This window comes from Notothenia coriiceps, unplaced genomic scaffold (genome assembly GCF_000735185.1).
Source record: "Notothenia coriiceps isolate Sejong01 unplaced genomic scaffold, NC01 NC01_scaffold00017893, whole genome shotgun sequence".
NCBI classification, from domain to species: domain Eukaryota; kingdom Metazoa; phylum Chordata; class Actinopteri; order Perciformes; family Nototheniidae; genus Notothenia; species Notothenia coriiceps.
The window spans coordinates 11,511-30,577 of record NW_011350594.1 but is presented as its reverse complement, the minus strand read 5'-3'; the positions used below and the strand labels follow the sequence as shown (position 1 = coordinate 30,577).

The 19,067-nt window shown below is 40.1% G+C and overlaps 2 protein-coding genes across 4 annotated transcripts in view; one reads left to right on the top strand and one right to left on the bottom strand.

The window, feature by feature from the left end:
* sytl5 (synaptotagmin-like 5) overlaps positions 1 to 10,821 on the top strand; it is a 31,642-nt gene extending 20,821 nt beyond the window's left edge. For 2 of the 3 annotated variants that reach the window (XM_010777235.1, XM_010777234.1), the window contains exons 9-18: positions 115 to 215; positions 774 to 869; positions 2,378 to 2,443; positions 5,313 to 5,491; positions 5,964 to 6,066; positions 6,152 to 6,313; positions 6,401 to 6,509; positions 7,095 to 7,233; positions 7,823 to 8,031; positions 8,623 to 10,821. In XM_010777235.1, the coding sequence (XP_010775537.1) occupies positions 115 to 215; positions 774 to 869; positions 2,378 to 2,443; positions 5,313 to 5,491; positions 5,964 to 6,066; positions 6,152 to 6,313; positions 6,401 to 6,509; positions 7,095 to 7,233; positions 7,823 to 8,031; positions 8,623 to 8,765 (1,307 nt within the window). In that variant the 3' untranslated portion in view covers positions 8,766 to 10,821. The remainder of the gene's footprint in view (positions 1 to 114; positions 216 to 773; positions 870 to 2,377; positions 2,444 to 5,312; positions 5,492 to 5,963; positions 6,067 to 6,151; positions 6,314 to 6,400; positions 6,510 to 7,094; positions 7,234 to 7,822; positions 8,032 to 8,622) is intronic. The other variant, XM_010777236.1, reaches the window with a different exon arrangement.
* A 493-nt stretch (positions 10,822 to 11,314) lies between these two features.
* Positions 11,315 to 17,434, bottom strand: srpx (sushi-repeat containing protein X-linked; the record flags this gene model as incomplete). Its single annotated transcript, XM_010777244.1, has 7 exons — positions 11,315 to 12,028; positions 12,665 to 12,786; positions 13,951 to 14,084; positions 15,792 to 15,971; positions 16,218 to 16,339; positions 16,451 to 16,577; positions 17,198 to 17,434. Coding segments are annotated over 7 exons (1,106 nt in total), but the record flags the coding sequence as incomplete, so codon positions are not given.
* Between the last annotated feature and the right edge of the window lie 1,633 nt (positions 17,435 to 19,067).

The following is a 19,067-nucleotide window of genomic DNA, read 5'->3' as shown; positions in this document are numbered from 1 at the left end:
TGTCTGTGTTTGCCTTCCAGCCCCTCGCTCCCTTCAACCCGCATCTTTGAAACATTTATTTTTCTTCTCTCCTCCTCTGCTTCGCCCCGTCTCCCTCTCTCTTCTCTGCACCAGATCACAGCCGCTCAGAGATGGACCTGTCAGCAGCGGGGTCTGAACCCAGCGAGGACGCCTTCAGTCTCAGGAGCCGCTCCGTCCCCGGCCTAAATGAATCTGTGAGCGCCATCATCCCTTCTTTGTCCTTCAGCTGAATCTCTGCACACTGATCACATATTAGCACATTCACCACAGGACCACAAATCCAGCAGAAGCACACATTCTGTTAGAATACATACATCTACTAAACCATGTGTCCATATCGAGCTAAGGATCTGTGACCTCAAAGTAAAGCATCACATGTGGAGTTGAATGTTAATTTCACTTCAAAGAGCATGACAAACATCTAAACGTCTGTAGGCTGATAACAGGTGGAGGATCTGATGGTCGGTATAGAGCTGCTTTGTCTTTGTGCTAATTCCAACGGGCTGGCACTCGCACACATTTTTATATTCACTCATCCATTCATGATCACAGGTTTACTATAAACCCAATGACATTGTGATTTCACGCGACTACACAAATTGCCACACTCTGTCCCGCCTTGTCTGGTTGAATTTATGGGAGCTGGCTGCATCCTCCCAGACAGAGCTGCTGTATAACGTACAAAGATGCTTTGGCCAGCTTCCCTGTACCAACCTCCCCTTTTGATTACATCTGAATGCTGTCATCCGCAGGAGTTTTCTGATGAGGACGCAGAGGAAGACATCGATGCCCTGATGTCGGCTCACAGCAAGGCTCCCAGCCGGCGCATCAGCAACGCACTCTCATCGGTAAAACCTGTGTTCAAGCTAGTACAAATGTAAGAGTGTCATAGAAGCCGATTTTATACACTGTATGCCATATAACAGCAATGTTTCAGGTTCAATTAAGGACTTATATGTTGTACCCTCTCTCTTTCTTCTCTATTTGTACACTGTCCTTTGTCATTTAAAGGCAAAAATTCCCCCCCAAAGAAAAAAAACAGATTCTTGGAAGTCCTGTATATTCACACACAGTAATAACATGTACATGTACACATAGACTCTTCATCACCTGGTGTGTGTATCAGGTGTCTGCTCTGTTGTTGACTCAGTAAACATAGTGTGTGTTTTGGGGCAGCGTGTGACACGAACACCTTCCTCTGCTGCTGCACACTTTGGGACAACTGCTGCCTTCAGGGCTACTATGTATTTGTATATCCTAGTTGTATGTCGTATTTTAAGCGGGAAAAACCTACATATTATATCACCTACCCAACTTAACTTGTGCCCGAGCGTTTAGATTTGTGTCTCTGGGTGTCAGTGATGTTGTTTTTTTTATCACACGCATCTTAAATTGGTTGTCTTTGATTACCATGTTCACACTTGGGTACTTAGTCTGGCAGAAATTCTAGTTATTCAAATGGCCTGAATAATTGGCTTATTTCTTGACTCATACCATGGTCTTTGTTCGGTGTGTGTGTGTGTGTTTGTTTATGTAAAGATCCTCACAGATAAACAGGCGAGACAGACGTCCTGCCTGTCTGACATTTACCATGTCATCTCATAAGTGACTAACAGCCGTCACCGATCCTCTGTTTTCAGTATGAATGGAAGTGGAGGGAGGTGATGAGGGACATTATGCAGATAGCCTGAAGTTGAATGGCGCTCTAATGTACTCGGCCCACTGTTGCATGATTCACCTCACGCAGGGCTATGGATAGATGATAAAAGCACAACTGAAGTTGGTGCCATTTATGTAACAGTGCAATTTCCATCATTGGTTAGACCTTTATTTTCATTCTGGTAGAAAAAAAATATAATTATTTGTTTTCTCGTGCTTTTCAGGGCGTCCGTAGTTTAGTATGTTGTTTTGGTCCTAAAACAAGGTGACAAATTAAATCCATCCAGCACCTGCTGGTAATATTTCAGTCTCTATCATCACTCTTAAATATATAAAATAATATATAAAAATCTTTATATACAATATATATCATGATTTCATAGACATAGTAAACTATATGGAATACTTTCACTCGTTTGTTTGTGTGTGTGTGTGTGTGTGTGTTCAGTTTGCTGGTTCCAGATGAGTTGTAATCTCTGTGTTTCCATCTGATAATCACCATGGTAACCGTGTGTAATGTGGTTTCTGGCTGTGCTGCTGCAGACGGGGTTTGAGCAGCTCCTCCTGGGGGCCGGGGGGGTCTGTGCTCGGGGTCTGTCTTTATCACTAACACATCAAAGAGCTCAGATCTCTCTCTCCTTCTCCTCTCTCTCCTTCCTTCCTGCCCCCTGTTATCTCATAAATGAATCGCTGCTAGTGTTCCACCCCGGGCTCAGAGAGGAGGTGGGGGCACCTCAATGTCCCCGACTCGGACGCTGAGACCGTAAGATTCCACGTTTCTGCATGTATTTATATTCACCACATTATAACAATGAGAATCAGGGCTAGGCGATGTGACCAAACTCTTCTATCAAGATATAGATCATTTTTTAATCTTCATAACAACATATATTATGGCTACAGAAACTATTGCATGTTTTTTTTGTAATTCAATAAATAATGTTTCAGGAAAATATTTTCTCATCAGATTAAGAACTAAGTACAAAATGCTGGCCATGTTTACATAGTTTACATGCACACAAATGAAGAGTATTCCGATTGGGACATTAGTTTGATTTAACAACACTGAAGTATTCCCATAAATTCCTGTGTATGGGGTGCAGGAGTCGAACAATAAAGCTGAACGAATAAAGCACACACAAGAACTATAATTTATTTTAACCAACCTTTGAGTTTGTTTCACATTCTAAGTTATTATTATGCAACAAACCCCTTTTGGTTTTTCTATACCACAACAACTTTATTGTGTATCACGACATCTTGATATAGGATTTCAACACAATACGGTTCCATTGAAAGACTATAAATGAGTATACTGAACAGTCGCCCAGCCCTGGTCAACATGCAGCAGAAAAGCAAATAAACACCTACAGAATTCATTAATGTATGCGGAGGTTTCCTGAATATACCACTATGTTAAGTTTGGCTTTGCTTTAATGTGATGTTAGCTACAGTACATCTTCTTCCATTAAGTCTAAGCTCCTCATTATTTTTGTAGTCATTAATCACACTGGCTCCCAGCAGGATTTAAGTGCGGTAGATTTTCCAGCAAAAGATGCACAGCGTGGCTCAATTCTCGCTTTCTTTCTTTCCTCAACACTTTTCATACAGAAATATTATTAAGAGTGGATCATACCAGTTCAATCCTGTCCAGAGCTACAAAACTCGTGTGTCGGACAAAACGACCTGCTGTGCTTTTACTAATTTAGAGTCTTTTGTTGGTGAAATAGGTTCTGCAGGTACACAGTATGAGGAATATGCTCTCCAAGCACTTTAATTTGGTAGTCTATATGAACTCAGGAGGTGTTGCCTCAGGCAGACACACTCACTGTTCAAGAGAAAATGTAAAGATAACTTTCTGGATGTTACTGGTTATATCATACCAATCTTCAGTTTTCACTGTTCTTACAAACTGTTTTCACTTTCTTTTACCTGTTTGTCTTTTGAATTTACGTTCATTTACAGTTTTTTCTTCATGTTTTACACTTCCTTCCTTTTATGTAATCTGTTTATTATTTGACTGCATATTTTTCTCTTGAGCTGAAGCGATGAGTTGTCAAAATTATTGTTCAATCCTACATTTCTTAGCTCCACTACATAAATTCTGATTATGTACCACATTTGCATGACATAATATTGAATAGGTTCTGGATTTCGAAAAATGAGGTCATTTCGTATTTAAAAAGCCAAAACAATTTTAAAATTAGGAAAATAATTGACAGGTTTATCAATAAGAAATAGTTATAAGTTGCAGTATTACTTGCTTTCAGTTTGAAATCAAAACCAAAACATCAACATAGTTATCAGATCAGAGTTTTTTAGAGAAAAAGAAAAGGAAGAATCACAATATACTGAGTGAAACTGCAGAAGCATAAATCCCAAATGGAAATCAGTGTCCCTAATATTCTTCCACCTCACCCTTGCTCTTGTTAATTCATGAAAGAAATAATGTAGTCAAGTTTTCTGCTTTATCACAAATCCTTTCATATGCAGTCACCTTTAAAAACTCATTCCCAAAATGAATATTTCACCATCCATCCTGCTATGATTATTTTTTAGACCCAAGCACAGATTATTAACTTATTTTTTATATCGGATGTTGAAAACCTTTTTTTCATCCAGGCAAGCTTCCCTAAGAGCAGTGCTCACATTCTCTTATCCAAGAGTAATATCATTTTCCCTATGAGTGCAAGAGGCCTTTGAATCGTGTGAACTCTGAGGTCTGCAGTATTGGACCGCCTGTGGGCACAGATGACATTTTAAAGGGCATGAGCCTTACTCTAAAAGAATAGTTTGGATGTTTTGAAGATGGGTTGTATAAGATTCCTCTACATAGTCAGTGCACTATTCACCACCACTCAAGGGAAACAGACATGACTTCAGGAACAGGATGTACTGCTGTGGAAGGGGGTATCTGAAAAAATACATTTGTCCCCCTAAAATAAATGCTAATCTTAATAAACCAGTTTGATTGTGGGCCATTTTTAGATTATTTTCAGATGTACATAAAGCCACCACATTCCATTGACTAAAACAGTGGTTTAACCTGAGAGAACTGTAATAGTTGATAGTCTACCTTTGCGCTGATCGGTAACTTTGTTTTATTTTTTCTGTCTTTTTAAGACCCCAAAAAACACAAAATATATTTCGAGGCAGCTTTAGACTAGCTACCTCTGTGTGCATCAAGGTCAAATTACTTTTTCGTCAATGGAGTCTGGTGGCTCTTTTGCAAGACCATAAATGGATGTAAAAGGTTATATATTAGGTTCCCTGTCAGAAATGTCTGACGCCAAGGAAAAGCTGTGAAATGATATATTAAATATATCAATATACATGTTGCTTAGTTTCTCCATAGTGGGGGCTTGCCTACGTTCATTTGCTTAGAGTCACTACAAACAAGTACCTCATACAACCCCCTTTAAAATCCTAACAATCACTTTGACGTGACATGTATTGCCACAGATTCAAATTCATTAAGGTTGCTTTATTTCTAGCGTAATTCATCAGCGTTCATCGGCACTTCAGATGTTTTCTTTATTTGTCATTTTTTGCTTTCCACACCTGTTCAACTCTCCTTGACCTCTCCATCTCTAACATCTCACCCTCTCTTCTCTCCGGTCTTCGCCCAACAGAGTAGTATAAACAGCATGATGAGCATGTACAGTGAGACTGGTGACTATGGCAACGCCCGGGTGAGTGGAGAGATCCTGCTGAACATCAGCTACAGCTACAAAACTGGTGCCCTCAACGTCCTGGTGAAGGAGTGCCACAACCTGGCAACCGGAGACGAGAGGAGGCAGCGCACGGACTCGTAAGAAAAACAAATAACACTCACGACTAGTAGGTTAAAAAACAATTTCACTCCAAGGTCCATTTACTGTTTTTTTCCTAATGCTGGCTTAAAAATCTAAGCATTACAGTTCAAATGCTCTTTTTAGTATAAAAGATGTATCTTTTTTTTGTGTTTATTATTTATGTTGTTCTTGAATCTTGGTTTTATATTCTTACTGTTATATACACCAGTTAAGTCCAAGTATTAGTTCAAGTGTTATCGACAGTGTTTTATATATAGTGTTGAACAGTATTTGTATAGCTAGTATTTATATAGATTTATTATTTCCATTTAATTTTGCTGTCAAAAATTTCTTAAATATTTGCCCGTTCAATATTTACTGAAAGAAAACAGGGCCACTGATCATTTACGTTGTTCGTATAAACAAGGATTAATGGTGTCCGTCTCCATCTGAGGAGCAGACTGAGCCACTGTGTTTCTCTCCTGTCAGATATGTGAAGACGTACCTGCTGCCAGACACATCACGACAGAGCAAGAGGAAGACGAGCATCAAGGCCAACACCATCAACCCTGTCTTCAATGAGAATCTGAGGGTAGATACTTACAACAGTATTCTGTGATTTCAAGTTGCTGAATTCAAACATTTTAAATAATGAAGCCCCTGTTGTTCCTGCGCAGTACGTGATCAGCCACTCGCAGCTGGAGACTCGGACCCTGCAGCTCTCCGTGTGGCACCACGACCGCTTCGGACACAACAGCTTCCTGGGAGAGGTGGAGCTGACCTTTGACTCCTGGGAGTTTGATTCCCAGATGGAGGATTGGTACACTCTGCAGCCTAAGGTAGAAACCACAACCAGCACATTGCCAAGCATCTCGTAGTTGTCTTCTCCTCCTTCTTCTTTGTAATTGTGAGTGATGATTGTGTAGGTGGAGAGCAATATAGACTGCACCATGCAGTATAAAGGAGAGCTGACCGTCGTGTTGAAGTACATTCCTGCAGAGAAGAACCTCACGCTGCCCCTGGACCAAGTACAAGGTACATTCATCACTGTGATGACCATTATATATCACCTTATTTATCATGCTGTAACTGTATCTCCTATTGTGTGAAAAATGTATTGAATAAGTACCTCGAAAGATGGCCAGATCTTTTAATCTTGTTTTTTAGAAAACTTTGTTGGGAAACTTTCTGACCTCTACTAGAAATTAAAGTGAAGTTAATCTGGCTTTAGTTTGACCAAGAATTGCCTGCACAGCGGGAGTTTGTAATAATGAGTGACTTGCCACTGAAAGGCTGCTTGTTAACAGAGTGAAAAATAACTTTTCAACTCAGTTACATTTTTAATTGCTGCTGGGATGCGGCAGCGATGAAAGAAAAAGTCCCGAATTGCACTGATGCTGTCTGTGTATTTAATTCATTTAGCTGTGGTTAAATATACAGTAGGTTGTTCTTTTTTAAAGGACAAAACATAAATGCTTATAATCACAAGAACATGTCCTGGGTGTATGTGCTTAGCATCTGTACCAAGAAGGTGCATGTTTGTGGAGCAAATATTTTCTTTATGTAAACAAACCAAAGCCTTTGAAATTGAAGTATTCTCTTTCTTCCCTCCTCCCTCAGTAAAGAAAGGCTTCCTGAAAAGCAAGAAGGCGAGCAGCTTCACTTTGCCTAAAGGGGGCATGGTCGAGCTGCTGGTCAAAGGAGCCAAAAACCTGACTGCAGTCAAGTCTGGAGGAACTTCAGATCCTTTTGTGAAAGGGTGAGACGCTGCATTCAGGGGCGGGTTGGAAACTTTTGAATGGGGGCCAGGCTGCGAAACGGTTTGAAAGAAGCGGGGTTCATTTGTTTTTTATTGTGTCTTAGTGGTCATTTTGCTTCTCTTTATGTTTTAGTTTCTGCTGCAGTTTGTTTGTGGCTTCACAGCTTCTCTTTTGGTTTGATTTGCCAATCTCTGTGGCTGTTCTGGTTTTCTTTGTGGTTGTTATGTGTTACAGTGTGGTTGTGTTGCTCAGCTGTATCTAGTTGCTTTGGGTAAAAGTGTCTGTTAAATAACATGTAATGTAATGTAATCTACTTGTAGCCATTTTGTGGTTCTTAGTACGATTTACCTTCACTTTGTTATAGTTTTTCTCTTTTGTCTCTTTGTAGTCATTTGATTGATGTTCTATTGTAAGCAGCCCAGCCGTTTCTGGGCCTGTACCCAGTAGCCTTATTCAGGAAACCATCCATGATAACAAGAAACAAGACCTTACACCTTCTGACTCTGGTAGAGGGAACATCAGGGTTGCTATGCTAGCCTCTGTTTTACTTAAGATGTGATTTGAGAACTGACATCTTTTTCTCTCCAGATACCTCCTCCCGGACAGCAAGAAGTCAACCAAGCACAAGACGGTGGTGGAGCGGCGCTCTGTGAACCCGCAGTGGAACCACACCTTCACCTACTGCGGCCTGCAACCCGGAGACCTCAACAACGTCTGCCTGGAGCTCACCGTCTGGGACAAAGAGGCGCTGGCCAGCAACGTCTTCCTGGGAGGGCTCAGGCTCGGAGCTGGTACAGGTGTGTAAAAAGTTCTGGAAAAGAAAAGTACGTGTTGGAGACATTTTAAGGTCACTATATTGCACAGGATTTCAAATAAGGTGGTTAACACCCCTGAAACGTTGCACATTTTGCCAATGGCTGATGCTTTTTATCTGCAAGAAAAAAAAAAAATTTTGTTCAGTTTAGAGCTGGTATTCTTGCTCTGGCTTTTGAAGTTGGCAGATATTCAATATATCAGTGGGAAAAAAAACAGATTGTAGGGTTGTGATTTGGTTGAAGTGGAAAGTGAGGCCCATTTTCTTTTGAATTGTACACACATATTGATCATATTGAGTGTCTATTTTGTATTAAATGGCTCAACAGGAACCCTGTTTAATATTCTGACGTACGGATGATCAAAACCTGGAAACGTTTATTCAAAAAACAACACCTATTCTTTATTTATGTCTTGTAAGTCCCTTATGGTTGCAGGGCAGAAGCTTCTTTCATTTGTTATAAAGTTAACTTCATCTATTATACAAAACCAGTGTTGAGAGATTGTCAATGTCCTCCGGGCTCTTTATTAGTTCCAATGTTTATGTTTATGTCCTTGTCCCTTTTCTGCTCAAGGTAAAAGCTACGGGAACGATGTTGACTGGATGGACTCATACGGGGAGGAACAGCGGCTGTGGCAACGCATGATTGAAAAGCCAGAAGTCCCTCATGAGTGTACTCTGATGCTTCGATCCAGCATGCGAAGTTGCAACACATGAGCCGGATCTAAGCACAGACGAGGAGAAAAGAGAATGAATGAGGGAGGAAGAGGTGATGTGAACTTCGGTGGGAGGAGAGATCTGGAGAAGTGGAACGGTCCAGAGTAAAAGCCCAGGACTGAGAGCAACAGAGATCATCCCTCTTCCTACTTCCTTCCTCCCAAGATGCCCTGTTCAGCCAGTCATGCCTTACACACTCATCCACATGAAGCCCCCTGCCCTCAAAAGCATCTAGTATTGACCAAGCACTGCTGTATATGAAGAAAAAAAAACATGTGTTGTATGTAACTTACTGTACCTAGCCGAATAAGCACATGTGTGATTCCGGATGTGTCCGTCCTCTGTGATTCATGAACCTGAGTCATTTCTGCATGCAGTTACAGCTGACGGGAACCATTTTGTGAGGCACAGATCAATAATGTAGAGACTTAGACATTCCTTTTTTTACGCCACAGAGTCATCCTGGTCTGAAGCACATTATGAATCTGCTTATAAACAGTTGTGTACAGAGGTGAAAAGTGACTATTTCATGTTCAACTGTATTATTATTATTACTGAGGGAAGTACAAAAGTAGCAAGTAAGATAACTTATACATCTCTCCTACATTGAAGTAGTTTTCCATCCATCTTTTATTTATAAGCTTTCTCTCTCAATCGTTTTATGAAAATTAAGCAACACGGAGTATCCCTCTAGTATTATTATACTTGAGGTAAAGATATATATATACTAATTTTAAAATAAACTAGGACTGAAAGTGACTGTGTTACTTGAACAATCATTTATAAAAAATATTTGTTGAAAATAGTTTTTAAAGTTGCTGTAGCTGTGGGCGACTTCAAACTTCAAAAGCTTGCGTTGTATGACCAACAGTCTAAAATACAAGTCGTCTCAATTTACAACGAAATGAAACAACTGAGCTATGCGACGTCTCTGGGGCTCTGCCTTCCACCCTCCTGTGATCAAGCATCTGTAGCCACGCTAGATACTCTATGGATAGCAGCGCTGTGGCACGGTCTGACATTTGATTGGTCCAACACTTTCATCCATATTTTATATTTATCAAGGGAAATATCTCAACATCTACTAAAATAGAATTGGCACAACGTTTTGTACAGACATTCATGTTTTCCAGTCTGTGTACATTAAAGACTTTGGTGAACCTGACGGTGAACATTACGACTACGAAACATCAGCATGGTAGCATAGTTTCTGTTAGAATGTTAGCATCCTGATGTTAGCATTAGCTCAAAGCTTCCTTTATGGAAAGCTTTACTGAGCTGCTGGCATGCCTGTAGACTCCTAGTCTTGTTGATTGATGACTGAATTCAAAGCAAAAATGTTGCCAACAACAATGTTGAGTACCTGTAGTTAGTTACTTTACACCTCTGGTTGTCAGAAGAGGAAATATCTAGACAAATTCCACAATTTAGATTAATATTGATGTACATTTGTAACACTGCATCAGTGTGATAATGGAAACTGCATGGTCTTAGATAAAACAGGTAGAAGAACAAAATAAGAGAATGTAAAGCACTGATAATCGCATCATTTTAGAGAAAATGTGATTTTAAGAGCAGTATCCCTGAGACAGAGGCTGCCTGTTGCAGAGTGAGTCAGCGCTGAGGCGGCTGTCTTCTTCTCAGGGGGAACCTCATAATGAGTCAGTCACCTTGTCCTGTTGCTCGGGGCTCTGCCTTCCACCCTCCTGTGATGAATCACCAAATACACAAAAACGATTCTCAAGTTAAACTTTGTGCAACCATCTCTCATGTGGAATGCCAAATTTGTCGCGCTTGTCCTTGGCCAACCATTTGCTCTGAACTCCTGGAGCACAACAGTAGGACACTGCACAATTATAGTAATAATATGGTGTTCACTGTACAACATACTATAGATGAGGCTTGTGCAATACCTGACTACTGAAAAAACTCAATGTACAGCATGTAGGCTACTATCTCTGTTGTGTCCGGTTTCCAAGCAACAAACTCACTGTATTCATACCTATTTTGTCCCAAATATGTTCAATATTTTGAAATAAACGCATCTTTCCATAGATGTACTGTTTGCCTTTTTTGTTTGAGAATATACTAAATATAAAACTATTTTTATGTTTGATTAGGTTAAATTAAAAAGGTGAAAATTATACTTAGGCCTATAGGGAATATGCTGAATCACTTTTTATTGTAGCCAAGAAAAAAATGGCCAACGCCTCAAACGAAAATCAGCCTCGCGCAGCTGATTTTAGTGACCTTTGAACATTGCCAGGCTAGCCTTTATGCTAAGCTAACTACAGGCTTAATTTATATTTGAGCCTTACAGCTTTATTGATCTGAATGAACGGATGAATAAATTCATCTGAACTCTTGGCAACACAGCAAACTAGAGTACTTCCTAAAGTGTTGATCTGTTAAACAATTAAACTTGACTGGCAATGCTTTCAAGATGTTTGAACTAACATAAGGTGGAAATAATATTTATTTAGTTTTCTGAAGACATTTGTTTTATTTAAGACAAAACGTACTTGCTTTAAATTTATTTTCTTTCATTTCTCTCTTGAATCCTCAGACGATTATGCCTGTCTCGCACTCACACACTGTCACACAGAAGACAACATCCTCGCTGATAGACATATTTAATCTGTGTCTTGTAGATTCAGACGTAGACGTACAGCATACTAACAGCACCATCACTGTCCTGTACATAAAACACACAGTATTCCAAAGAGTGTACATCGTTATTAAAAAATATGTGAGACATAAATATTAGACAGGTGAAGAGTTTCCCAGTTTATACAGTAAAAATACTTTTTTTGTACAAAATAGTAAAACATATGGCTTTTGAAAATATTAAAAAATAATAATAATAAAACATACAGATAGACAAGACACAGGAATCAATATGATTGTAATGTACTGTATGACCCCTTCCATTAAGTAAACCTCAATAATGCTTCAGAACAGATCACACACACACACACACCTTCTGCAAACAGGCCTGAATGAGTTCAGGTAGGAGTGTGGGACTGCTGTTACAGAGGAGGGGAAGGATCAAATATGGCTGACGGTCCGTTGATGTGTTTTATGATTGACAGTTCTGGCCCGCTTCCTGCTGTAGCACCATCTCATCCTTGCGGAGGGGGAAGGTGTCGATGGTGGTGAATAATTCAGCCGACGTGATCGGGAACGGGTAGCGCTGCTTATCCATACCCTGCTTGTCGACCAGAACCATTTGGAAAGACCTTTGAGGAATCTGGAGCTGTAACCTAGGAAACGCACATAATTTCAGTGAGCAGCAAAGTAAAATAAACTCAGTATGTTCGCTCAAGTGTTATACTTTACTAGTGACAACCACAAATCACTAAGTATGTTTTTCGTTGTAGATTTAACTAGCCAACAGTATATAAGGGAGTTCAAATTAGCACAACCATAAACATTTAAAGCAGTAAAATTACATTACAGCAGCAGTAGTATTAATCCAAAAACAAATAGGAAAAAAATTACAGGGTATATTTTACAGCAGAATTTGTAACTTTACCTACTTTAAGTATATGTTTCTGGAAATATTTACACAATTTTACTTAAGGTTATGAATGCTGGACTTTAACTTGTAGTGTATTACTTTCAAAGTGTTGTACTATTTAAAAAAACATCTGAATACTAAGAGACAAGGACGAGGACATTCATGACTGGTCCTTGGCTCCCAGCACTCAGATGAATGTTATGAATGTGTGTGTGGTTGTGTGTGTGTGTGTGGTTGTGTGTGTGGTTGTGTGTGTGTGGTTGTGTGTGTGTGTGTGTGTTGTGTGTGTGTGTGTGTGTGTGTGTGTGTGTGTGTGTGTGTGTGTGTGTGTGTGTGTGTGTGTGTGTGTGTGTGTGTGTGTGTGTGTGTGTGTGTGTACCTGATCTGCAGGGACAATGCTGGAGTGAGCAGTCTGTGTCGAATTCGGCCAATCTGAGCAGGGTAAGTCCCAACCAGCTCAATCACTGTGACGTGCCTCAGGTCCAGTCCACACTGAGCATGCTGAGGACAGGAAAAAGAAACAGATCAATATACGTTTGGCGTTTCGAAGCTCTGTTATTGATTTCTATGCAGACAAAAAACCTGAGCACAGTTCATTTCATGGAGGATATAAAACAAATTTGAACCAAAGTGGGCATAGAGAACACCAGGGCTGTAACAATCGATTACTTGCATGATCAATTAAAGACAACCTGCAGTCAAAAGTGAGTTTTACTTTTTCACTTTCACTGTGCAGAATGATGTGTATGCAGAGTTTAAAACTAAGGATGCTCACACATTTATTTGCCTAGGGGGAGAAAGTTTCTCTCAACTCACCTTAAAACTGAGTTCAAGATGTTGACATTCGAATATGATTTGTAAATCAATAATGGCTTACTCTGCAGCCTACATAACTGTGATGTGGAAACTTAAATCCTCTGAATGGAGATCTTAGTAAAGTTGGAGGCATATTTTGTCCAGCACAGCAGTTAAACTTTTTTTAAAGAAATATTTGCCAATTCAAACATTCTGGATTTTATAATCAGGTTAAAGCAGTACATGTAACAGTTACAGGTAATCTAACTAATAACACGATTTAACATTTCGAGTTCCAAAAGTTTGAGGTGACGTCTGAGAAAAGGTCCGGTTTGGCCCAGCCACACTCCAAAATCAAACAATATTACAGTAGGCCTACTATGAAATTAAATAGATAACGGCAGAAAATCCTCACTCCATGAACACATTTTGGCAAACAAATGATGCTATGAAACACACAAACAACTCACAACCTGATCTCTGAGGTTGCTCACAAACTTTTAACGTGTTGTCTCAGATGAGAAGTGAAAGCTTTGAAAGGTCAGGTGTTTAAAGACAGCTCCAACTTAACGGCATTTGGCGATCCGTTGAAACATCCATCACCAGAATAAACCTTTTCAAAGCTGTTGTACGATTTATTCATCGTGTTGACATTTTGTGGACAACAAACCCTGTCACCCTATTGCCTTATTTGTTTGCCTCACTGCTTTGTCCTACTTGGGCAGCAAAGCGAGGGAGAAACACAGTCACACTGCGGTCCTGTGTGTGAGCAGCGGTGGAGACACGAATCACTGCAGCAGGACCTTACATCAAATCTTCTCTACGATCCTGCCCCCCCTCATACAGCTCATGTTCCCAGTCGTGCCTCACCTGTAAGTTAGTCATCTGGAAGCGGTAATTGTGATTGGCAGCCGTCGGCGCCGAGATAATGAGGAGCCGTCGTTTCTCATAGAACTGATCCAGCAGTGCAGCAGCTGTGCGCACTCCCACGTTTATGTTCATGGCTGTGATGACATTGAATGTACAATTAAGTGATATGTTGAGATATGACACACAGTGCAATCATACGAGATTAAATACAACTCAATATCACACTGAGGTAAGGCGTAATTGGATTCTTTAGGTCTGTTGAGCAAAGGCACAATGGAAGTGCATTCAACTGTGAACTTAACCTGTAACATTAAGTATACATTACTGATGGTTTGCTGCAGCAGTCTCTCCAAACTGCTACTAGTTCATGTCTCATAGATACAGACATTCAATAGAGTGGTGTCTAGTATTGATTTTTCTAATCGATAGAGGGCACAGGGGGCCCAATTTTCTCCTCCACTGAGCTTCTCCCATATTACCAGTTTAGCACAGGTAGGCCAACTTTACACAGGACTGTGGTGTTTATTGCCACTCGAAAGCACAAATTAAAAATAAATGAGCCAGAGATTTGAGAATGAGATGTGGAAAATATTGCCAGAATGGACCAAAACAAAACCCAACCAGAGCCTATGTTCTGTGGCTGTATACCAGTCCTGAGATAACCAAATAATAAAAAAGTATCGGCACATTCAATTTTCCAATGGTAGAACTTTTCATTTATATGAACAGATTTGGCCTTTATCACAGAACTGGATGAATAATATATAGAAAATATCCATTTCCTTGATGATGCAAATACTTGAGTAGTCTTCCAAAGGAGCCTGTGTGGAGAACATCCTGCAAACTTCTCGCATATTTTTTGGTTATGTCGAAAGTTTATAATCCTATGATGATGTTATGGAGATATCTTAAAGAATGAATCCCAAGGCTGTAGTGCTAGGAGTATCCTTGAAGATTGTAGACATCAATACGGCAAGGATGCAGCTTCCACAAGGGCATAGAGAGAGCAGGTTAAGTAAGTGTAGGACTTAAACTACAAACAATAACATTTGGGAAATGGTACCCACTAATGAAAAATAATGACTTAAAGGTGACCTATCATGCAAAATGCACTTTTGTACGTATTTTATACATGAATATGTGTCCCTGGTGTTCCAGGGAACTCACCAAGTGTCAGAAAACACAACCCTCTCTATTTTCCTCCATACCCAAATCTCTTAAAAAGGGGCTGCAACGGATCTGATACAGACTAATACAGATTTGAACACTTCTGTGACGTCACAGAAGTGGCGCTACGGCTATTGGGCCAACTCCACCAATCAGGAGGAGACAGCCAAGGACATTGCCGTTGGAAAGCGCTGGAGACGCTGTAGTACATATGCCAGGCCTGCAGATGGTGCTGTTCTCACAGAATCAGCCCATGCAAAGACAGTGTTAAATTGAGCGAAATGAGGAATGGCTAAAATGCATGATCTGTTTGGTATTTAGAAAAATAAAAAGTATAAATATGCCTTATATAGGTATGGTCCTACACTATACTATTCAAATATAGCATGATAGGTCCACTTTAATGTAAGTCTGTAAAGCCAAGTGAAAAATAATTGCCAATGTTAAGAGATAATACTTTTTAAAATTACAAATCTAGTATCTCTGTATGTTATTATATATACTTTTAATAAATTTAAATGATTTGTCTTCTTTTTTGTTTTATTTTATTTCTGCAGCTGCATTCTTAGGTATTTTTTGTAAATTTCTAAGCATAAAAAACAACTAAACAACAATGGATAAATTAAAGATTGTTAATGTAAGTATGTATGCATTTATCTCCACACAGTACGTACCTGTACAGGTGGTGTCCAAGCCGGACCAGGTGAAGCTGTACTGACACACTCTGGCCACGCTGCCCTGCAGATCGTAGCCTCCGGTGCATTTGAACTCACAAGTGGCCCCGTAGTTGTCTCCGTCACTGTCACACTTCATATAACCGTTGTCCGGGGCAAACAGCGGGCTGCAGCGGCGCACTGAACAGAAAAAGAGCCCCATTAGATTCCAGGCAGCGAGGTCACATTCAAACAAATAAAAAAAGACAGAGGAAGATTGGCCTTCTGTATATTCTCCATGTATATTGCACTATTGCCTGTAGGTTACAACAGCATCTCATTTGTTACAACAGTCTCTATTTTGACATTATTCAAGGTCTTACTTCTTAGTATTAACCTTAAAAATGCTGCTTGACACTCATTACCAGAACCCTTTTATTAATTCACCTCGCACTCTGACGGTGAAGCGACAGGATCCTTTGTTCCCTGCACGGTCAAACACAGTGTAGGACATCTTATGGAGCCCCTCCGGGAAGTCTGATTTTGGAACTTTCCCTTTCAGGATAACGCTGAAAAATAAAGGCTCTCTTTTAATCTTTCACTGTGATCTCAGTGTTAAGAGTGGCATATTAACAGACAAGGGAGAAACAGCTTAAAAGAGAGGTGGAGAGGAGACTGACTCTGTGAGGATGCCGTCTGCAGTGTCTACACCCTCGGGTGTGTCCCAGCTCACCCTCGCTGTCAGTTTTCCTGGCTCTGCCCACTTATCCTTCACAGTAGGACACTTAATTTTTGGAGAATCCATATCTACAGAGAGAGAGAGAAGGAAAACGTATGTAAAATGTAAACAAAGTCAACATTTGAATGTAAACTAATGCTTAAATGTGGACTCTATCCCTGTAATCTGAAATCTTGCAGCTAACATTAGAGCAGATAAAAGCACTGTTTAATCCATTCATGTATTGTTGGTTCTGAAAGAGACTAACGTCCCTCCTGTGGCACAATCTTCCAACAAAAACTCCTGAGATTTCCTTAGGTGATTAGAGGCACCACCAATTTCCACTATTTAAAGAAGTGATGTAGCCTAGTACATGTTCAAAACAAAAACAAAGTAAAGTCAATAATTACTAGGAGACTCAATGTCACTTCACAAAGCTTTAAGGGCTGCAAGATGTGAAAAACATTTAGCATTTCTGGTGACGAGAGACAAACCCCTGTGTGTCTGTGTACATGTCTAGAGGCTTGTATTTTTCCAAACATCAATCATATAACCTTGTATTATGAGGAATACTCTGTAGTCTGCAGCTGACATTATGCCTACAGCAGGTAATCCCCTGTAACATGTGTTTTTGCAGCTCAGTAGTCTGCAGCCTCCAGTCCTCAGTGGGAGATTAATCCATGCACAAAAGAACAACACACAGTCTTACCAACACAGGTGGGGACGTCAGCGCTCCACACTTTGTTGTACTGGCAGGTTGCCGTCTTGTAGCCCTTCAGACTGAATCCAGGGGAGCAGATGAACTCGCAGCGAGAGTTGAAGTAGGATCCGTCTGAACACTTGTACCCGCCGTTAGCCGGCATGCTCAGCTTGGGGCAGCGGATCTCTGTCAGAGGAAATGTCAGTGTAGTAGGGTTTGCTTTGAGAATAGGGACGATTTGCTTTGCTTATTTTACTTCAGGTGCATACAATACATTTGGGCTGATGAAAGTGGTCCAACTTTGTCTCCCATTAAAATTAATAAATCAACCATTCACTGGTTGTCTTCCTTATTTCAAAACTAAAATGACTAGGAGAACCCTTTAACTTGAAAATAGAAAACCAGTTGTAATAGACATAATAAAGAGTGTAGTCTTAGTAATCCTAAATCAATATCCTTAATTAAAAAACAGGGAATAAAGGGTCAGTTTTCCTTGAACAAGGTGCTTGCAGGATGTAATGAATACATTTGGCTGTTGCATGTGTTGCGTGTAAATGTGTAAAGCTTTTATTGTTCTGTGTGTACCTGCCAATCATTTCAGATGGAAACCAGCTGCAGATGGATAATAGCTCAATCTGGCATGAAATGTATTTTTTTAGAAAGTTTTTAATCCATGTTCTTTGTTTTGGGGATTGGGGGATGACAATCTGACAACACTTATTATCTTACCCCATGTGTGTCCATTAGGCACGGCTTTCTGACTTTTTTCAAGTACAACCCTGCTAACAGTAAAGTGGAAGTCATTTTCCATGGAGTGGTTAAGTTTCCCTTGGGGTAATTACTGTTTTCAAAGAGGCTTGGACCCCTTGCCATGTATAGGCTGCTTTTTCGTCTTTTGTTTTCTTAGTTATGTTCTCTGTGTTTTATATGTTTGTGTTATGTGTTATGTGTAACGTTGCTGCCTTCTTGGCCAGGTTAGCATTTAAAATGAGATTTTATCTCAATGCTTTTATCTGGTTAAATAAAGGTTAAAGTGGACCTATCATGCTATATTTGAATAATATATTGTAGGGCCATACCTATATAAAACATGTCTGTGAAGTTTTTTTTTCAAAATACTAAACAGATCATACATTTTAGCCATGCCTCATTTCGCTCTATTTGCTCTTTTCCAGCCCTGTTTTTGCAGGGGCTGATTCTGTGAGAAGTCTTCTTCGCTGCTTTTGTGGCAGACTACAGCACCACTTACAGGCCTGGCAAATGTACTACAGTGTCTCCAGCACTTTCGAGCGGCAATGGCCGTGGCCCTACCCCCCATTCCCCTGATAGGTGGAGAGTTGCCTATATAGGCGGAGCACCCCTTTTCTGACGTCAGAAAAATTCAAATCTGTATCAGCTCCGTTGCAGCCCCGTTTTTAGAGATTTGGGTATGGAGGAAAAGAGAGAGGGTTGTGTTTTCTGACACTTGGTGAGTTCCCTGACACACCGGGGACACATATTCATGTATAAAAGACGTACAAAAGTGCATTTTGCATGATAGGTCCCCTTTAAGGGAAAGAACCAATTCTGCACGTTTGAGAAGCTGAATTCAGTTGTTCTCTAGTAGCACAGCCTGCCACGGAGATAATTATGTGAGAAACGATTATTGCTCTAAACACAAAATATTTTTTCTATTCGGTCGTTTCATTCATGTCAGGTTCCTACTACTTATATTACTACTACTACTGTTTCCTAATTAGATTAAAATGGAAAACCCCTGTAGCGTCCAATTAAAATAAGGCCTGGAAGATAGCTCTTAACCTCCCACTGTGTGTGTGTGTGTGAGTGAGTGTGTGTGTGTGTGTGTGTGTGTGTGTGTGTGTGTGTGTGTGTGTGTGAG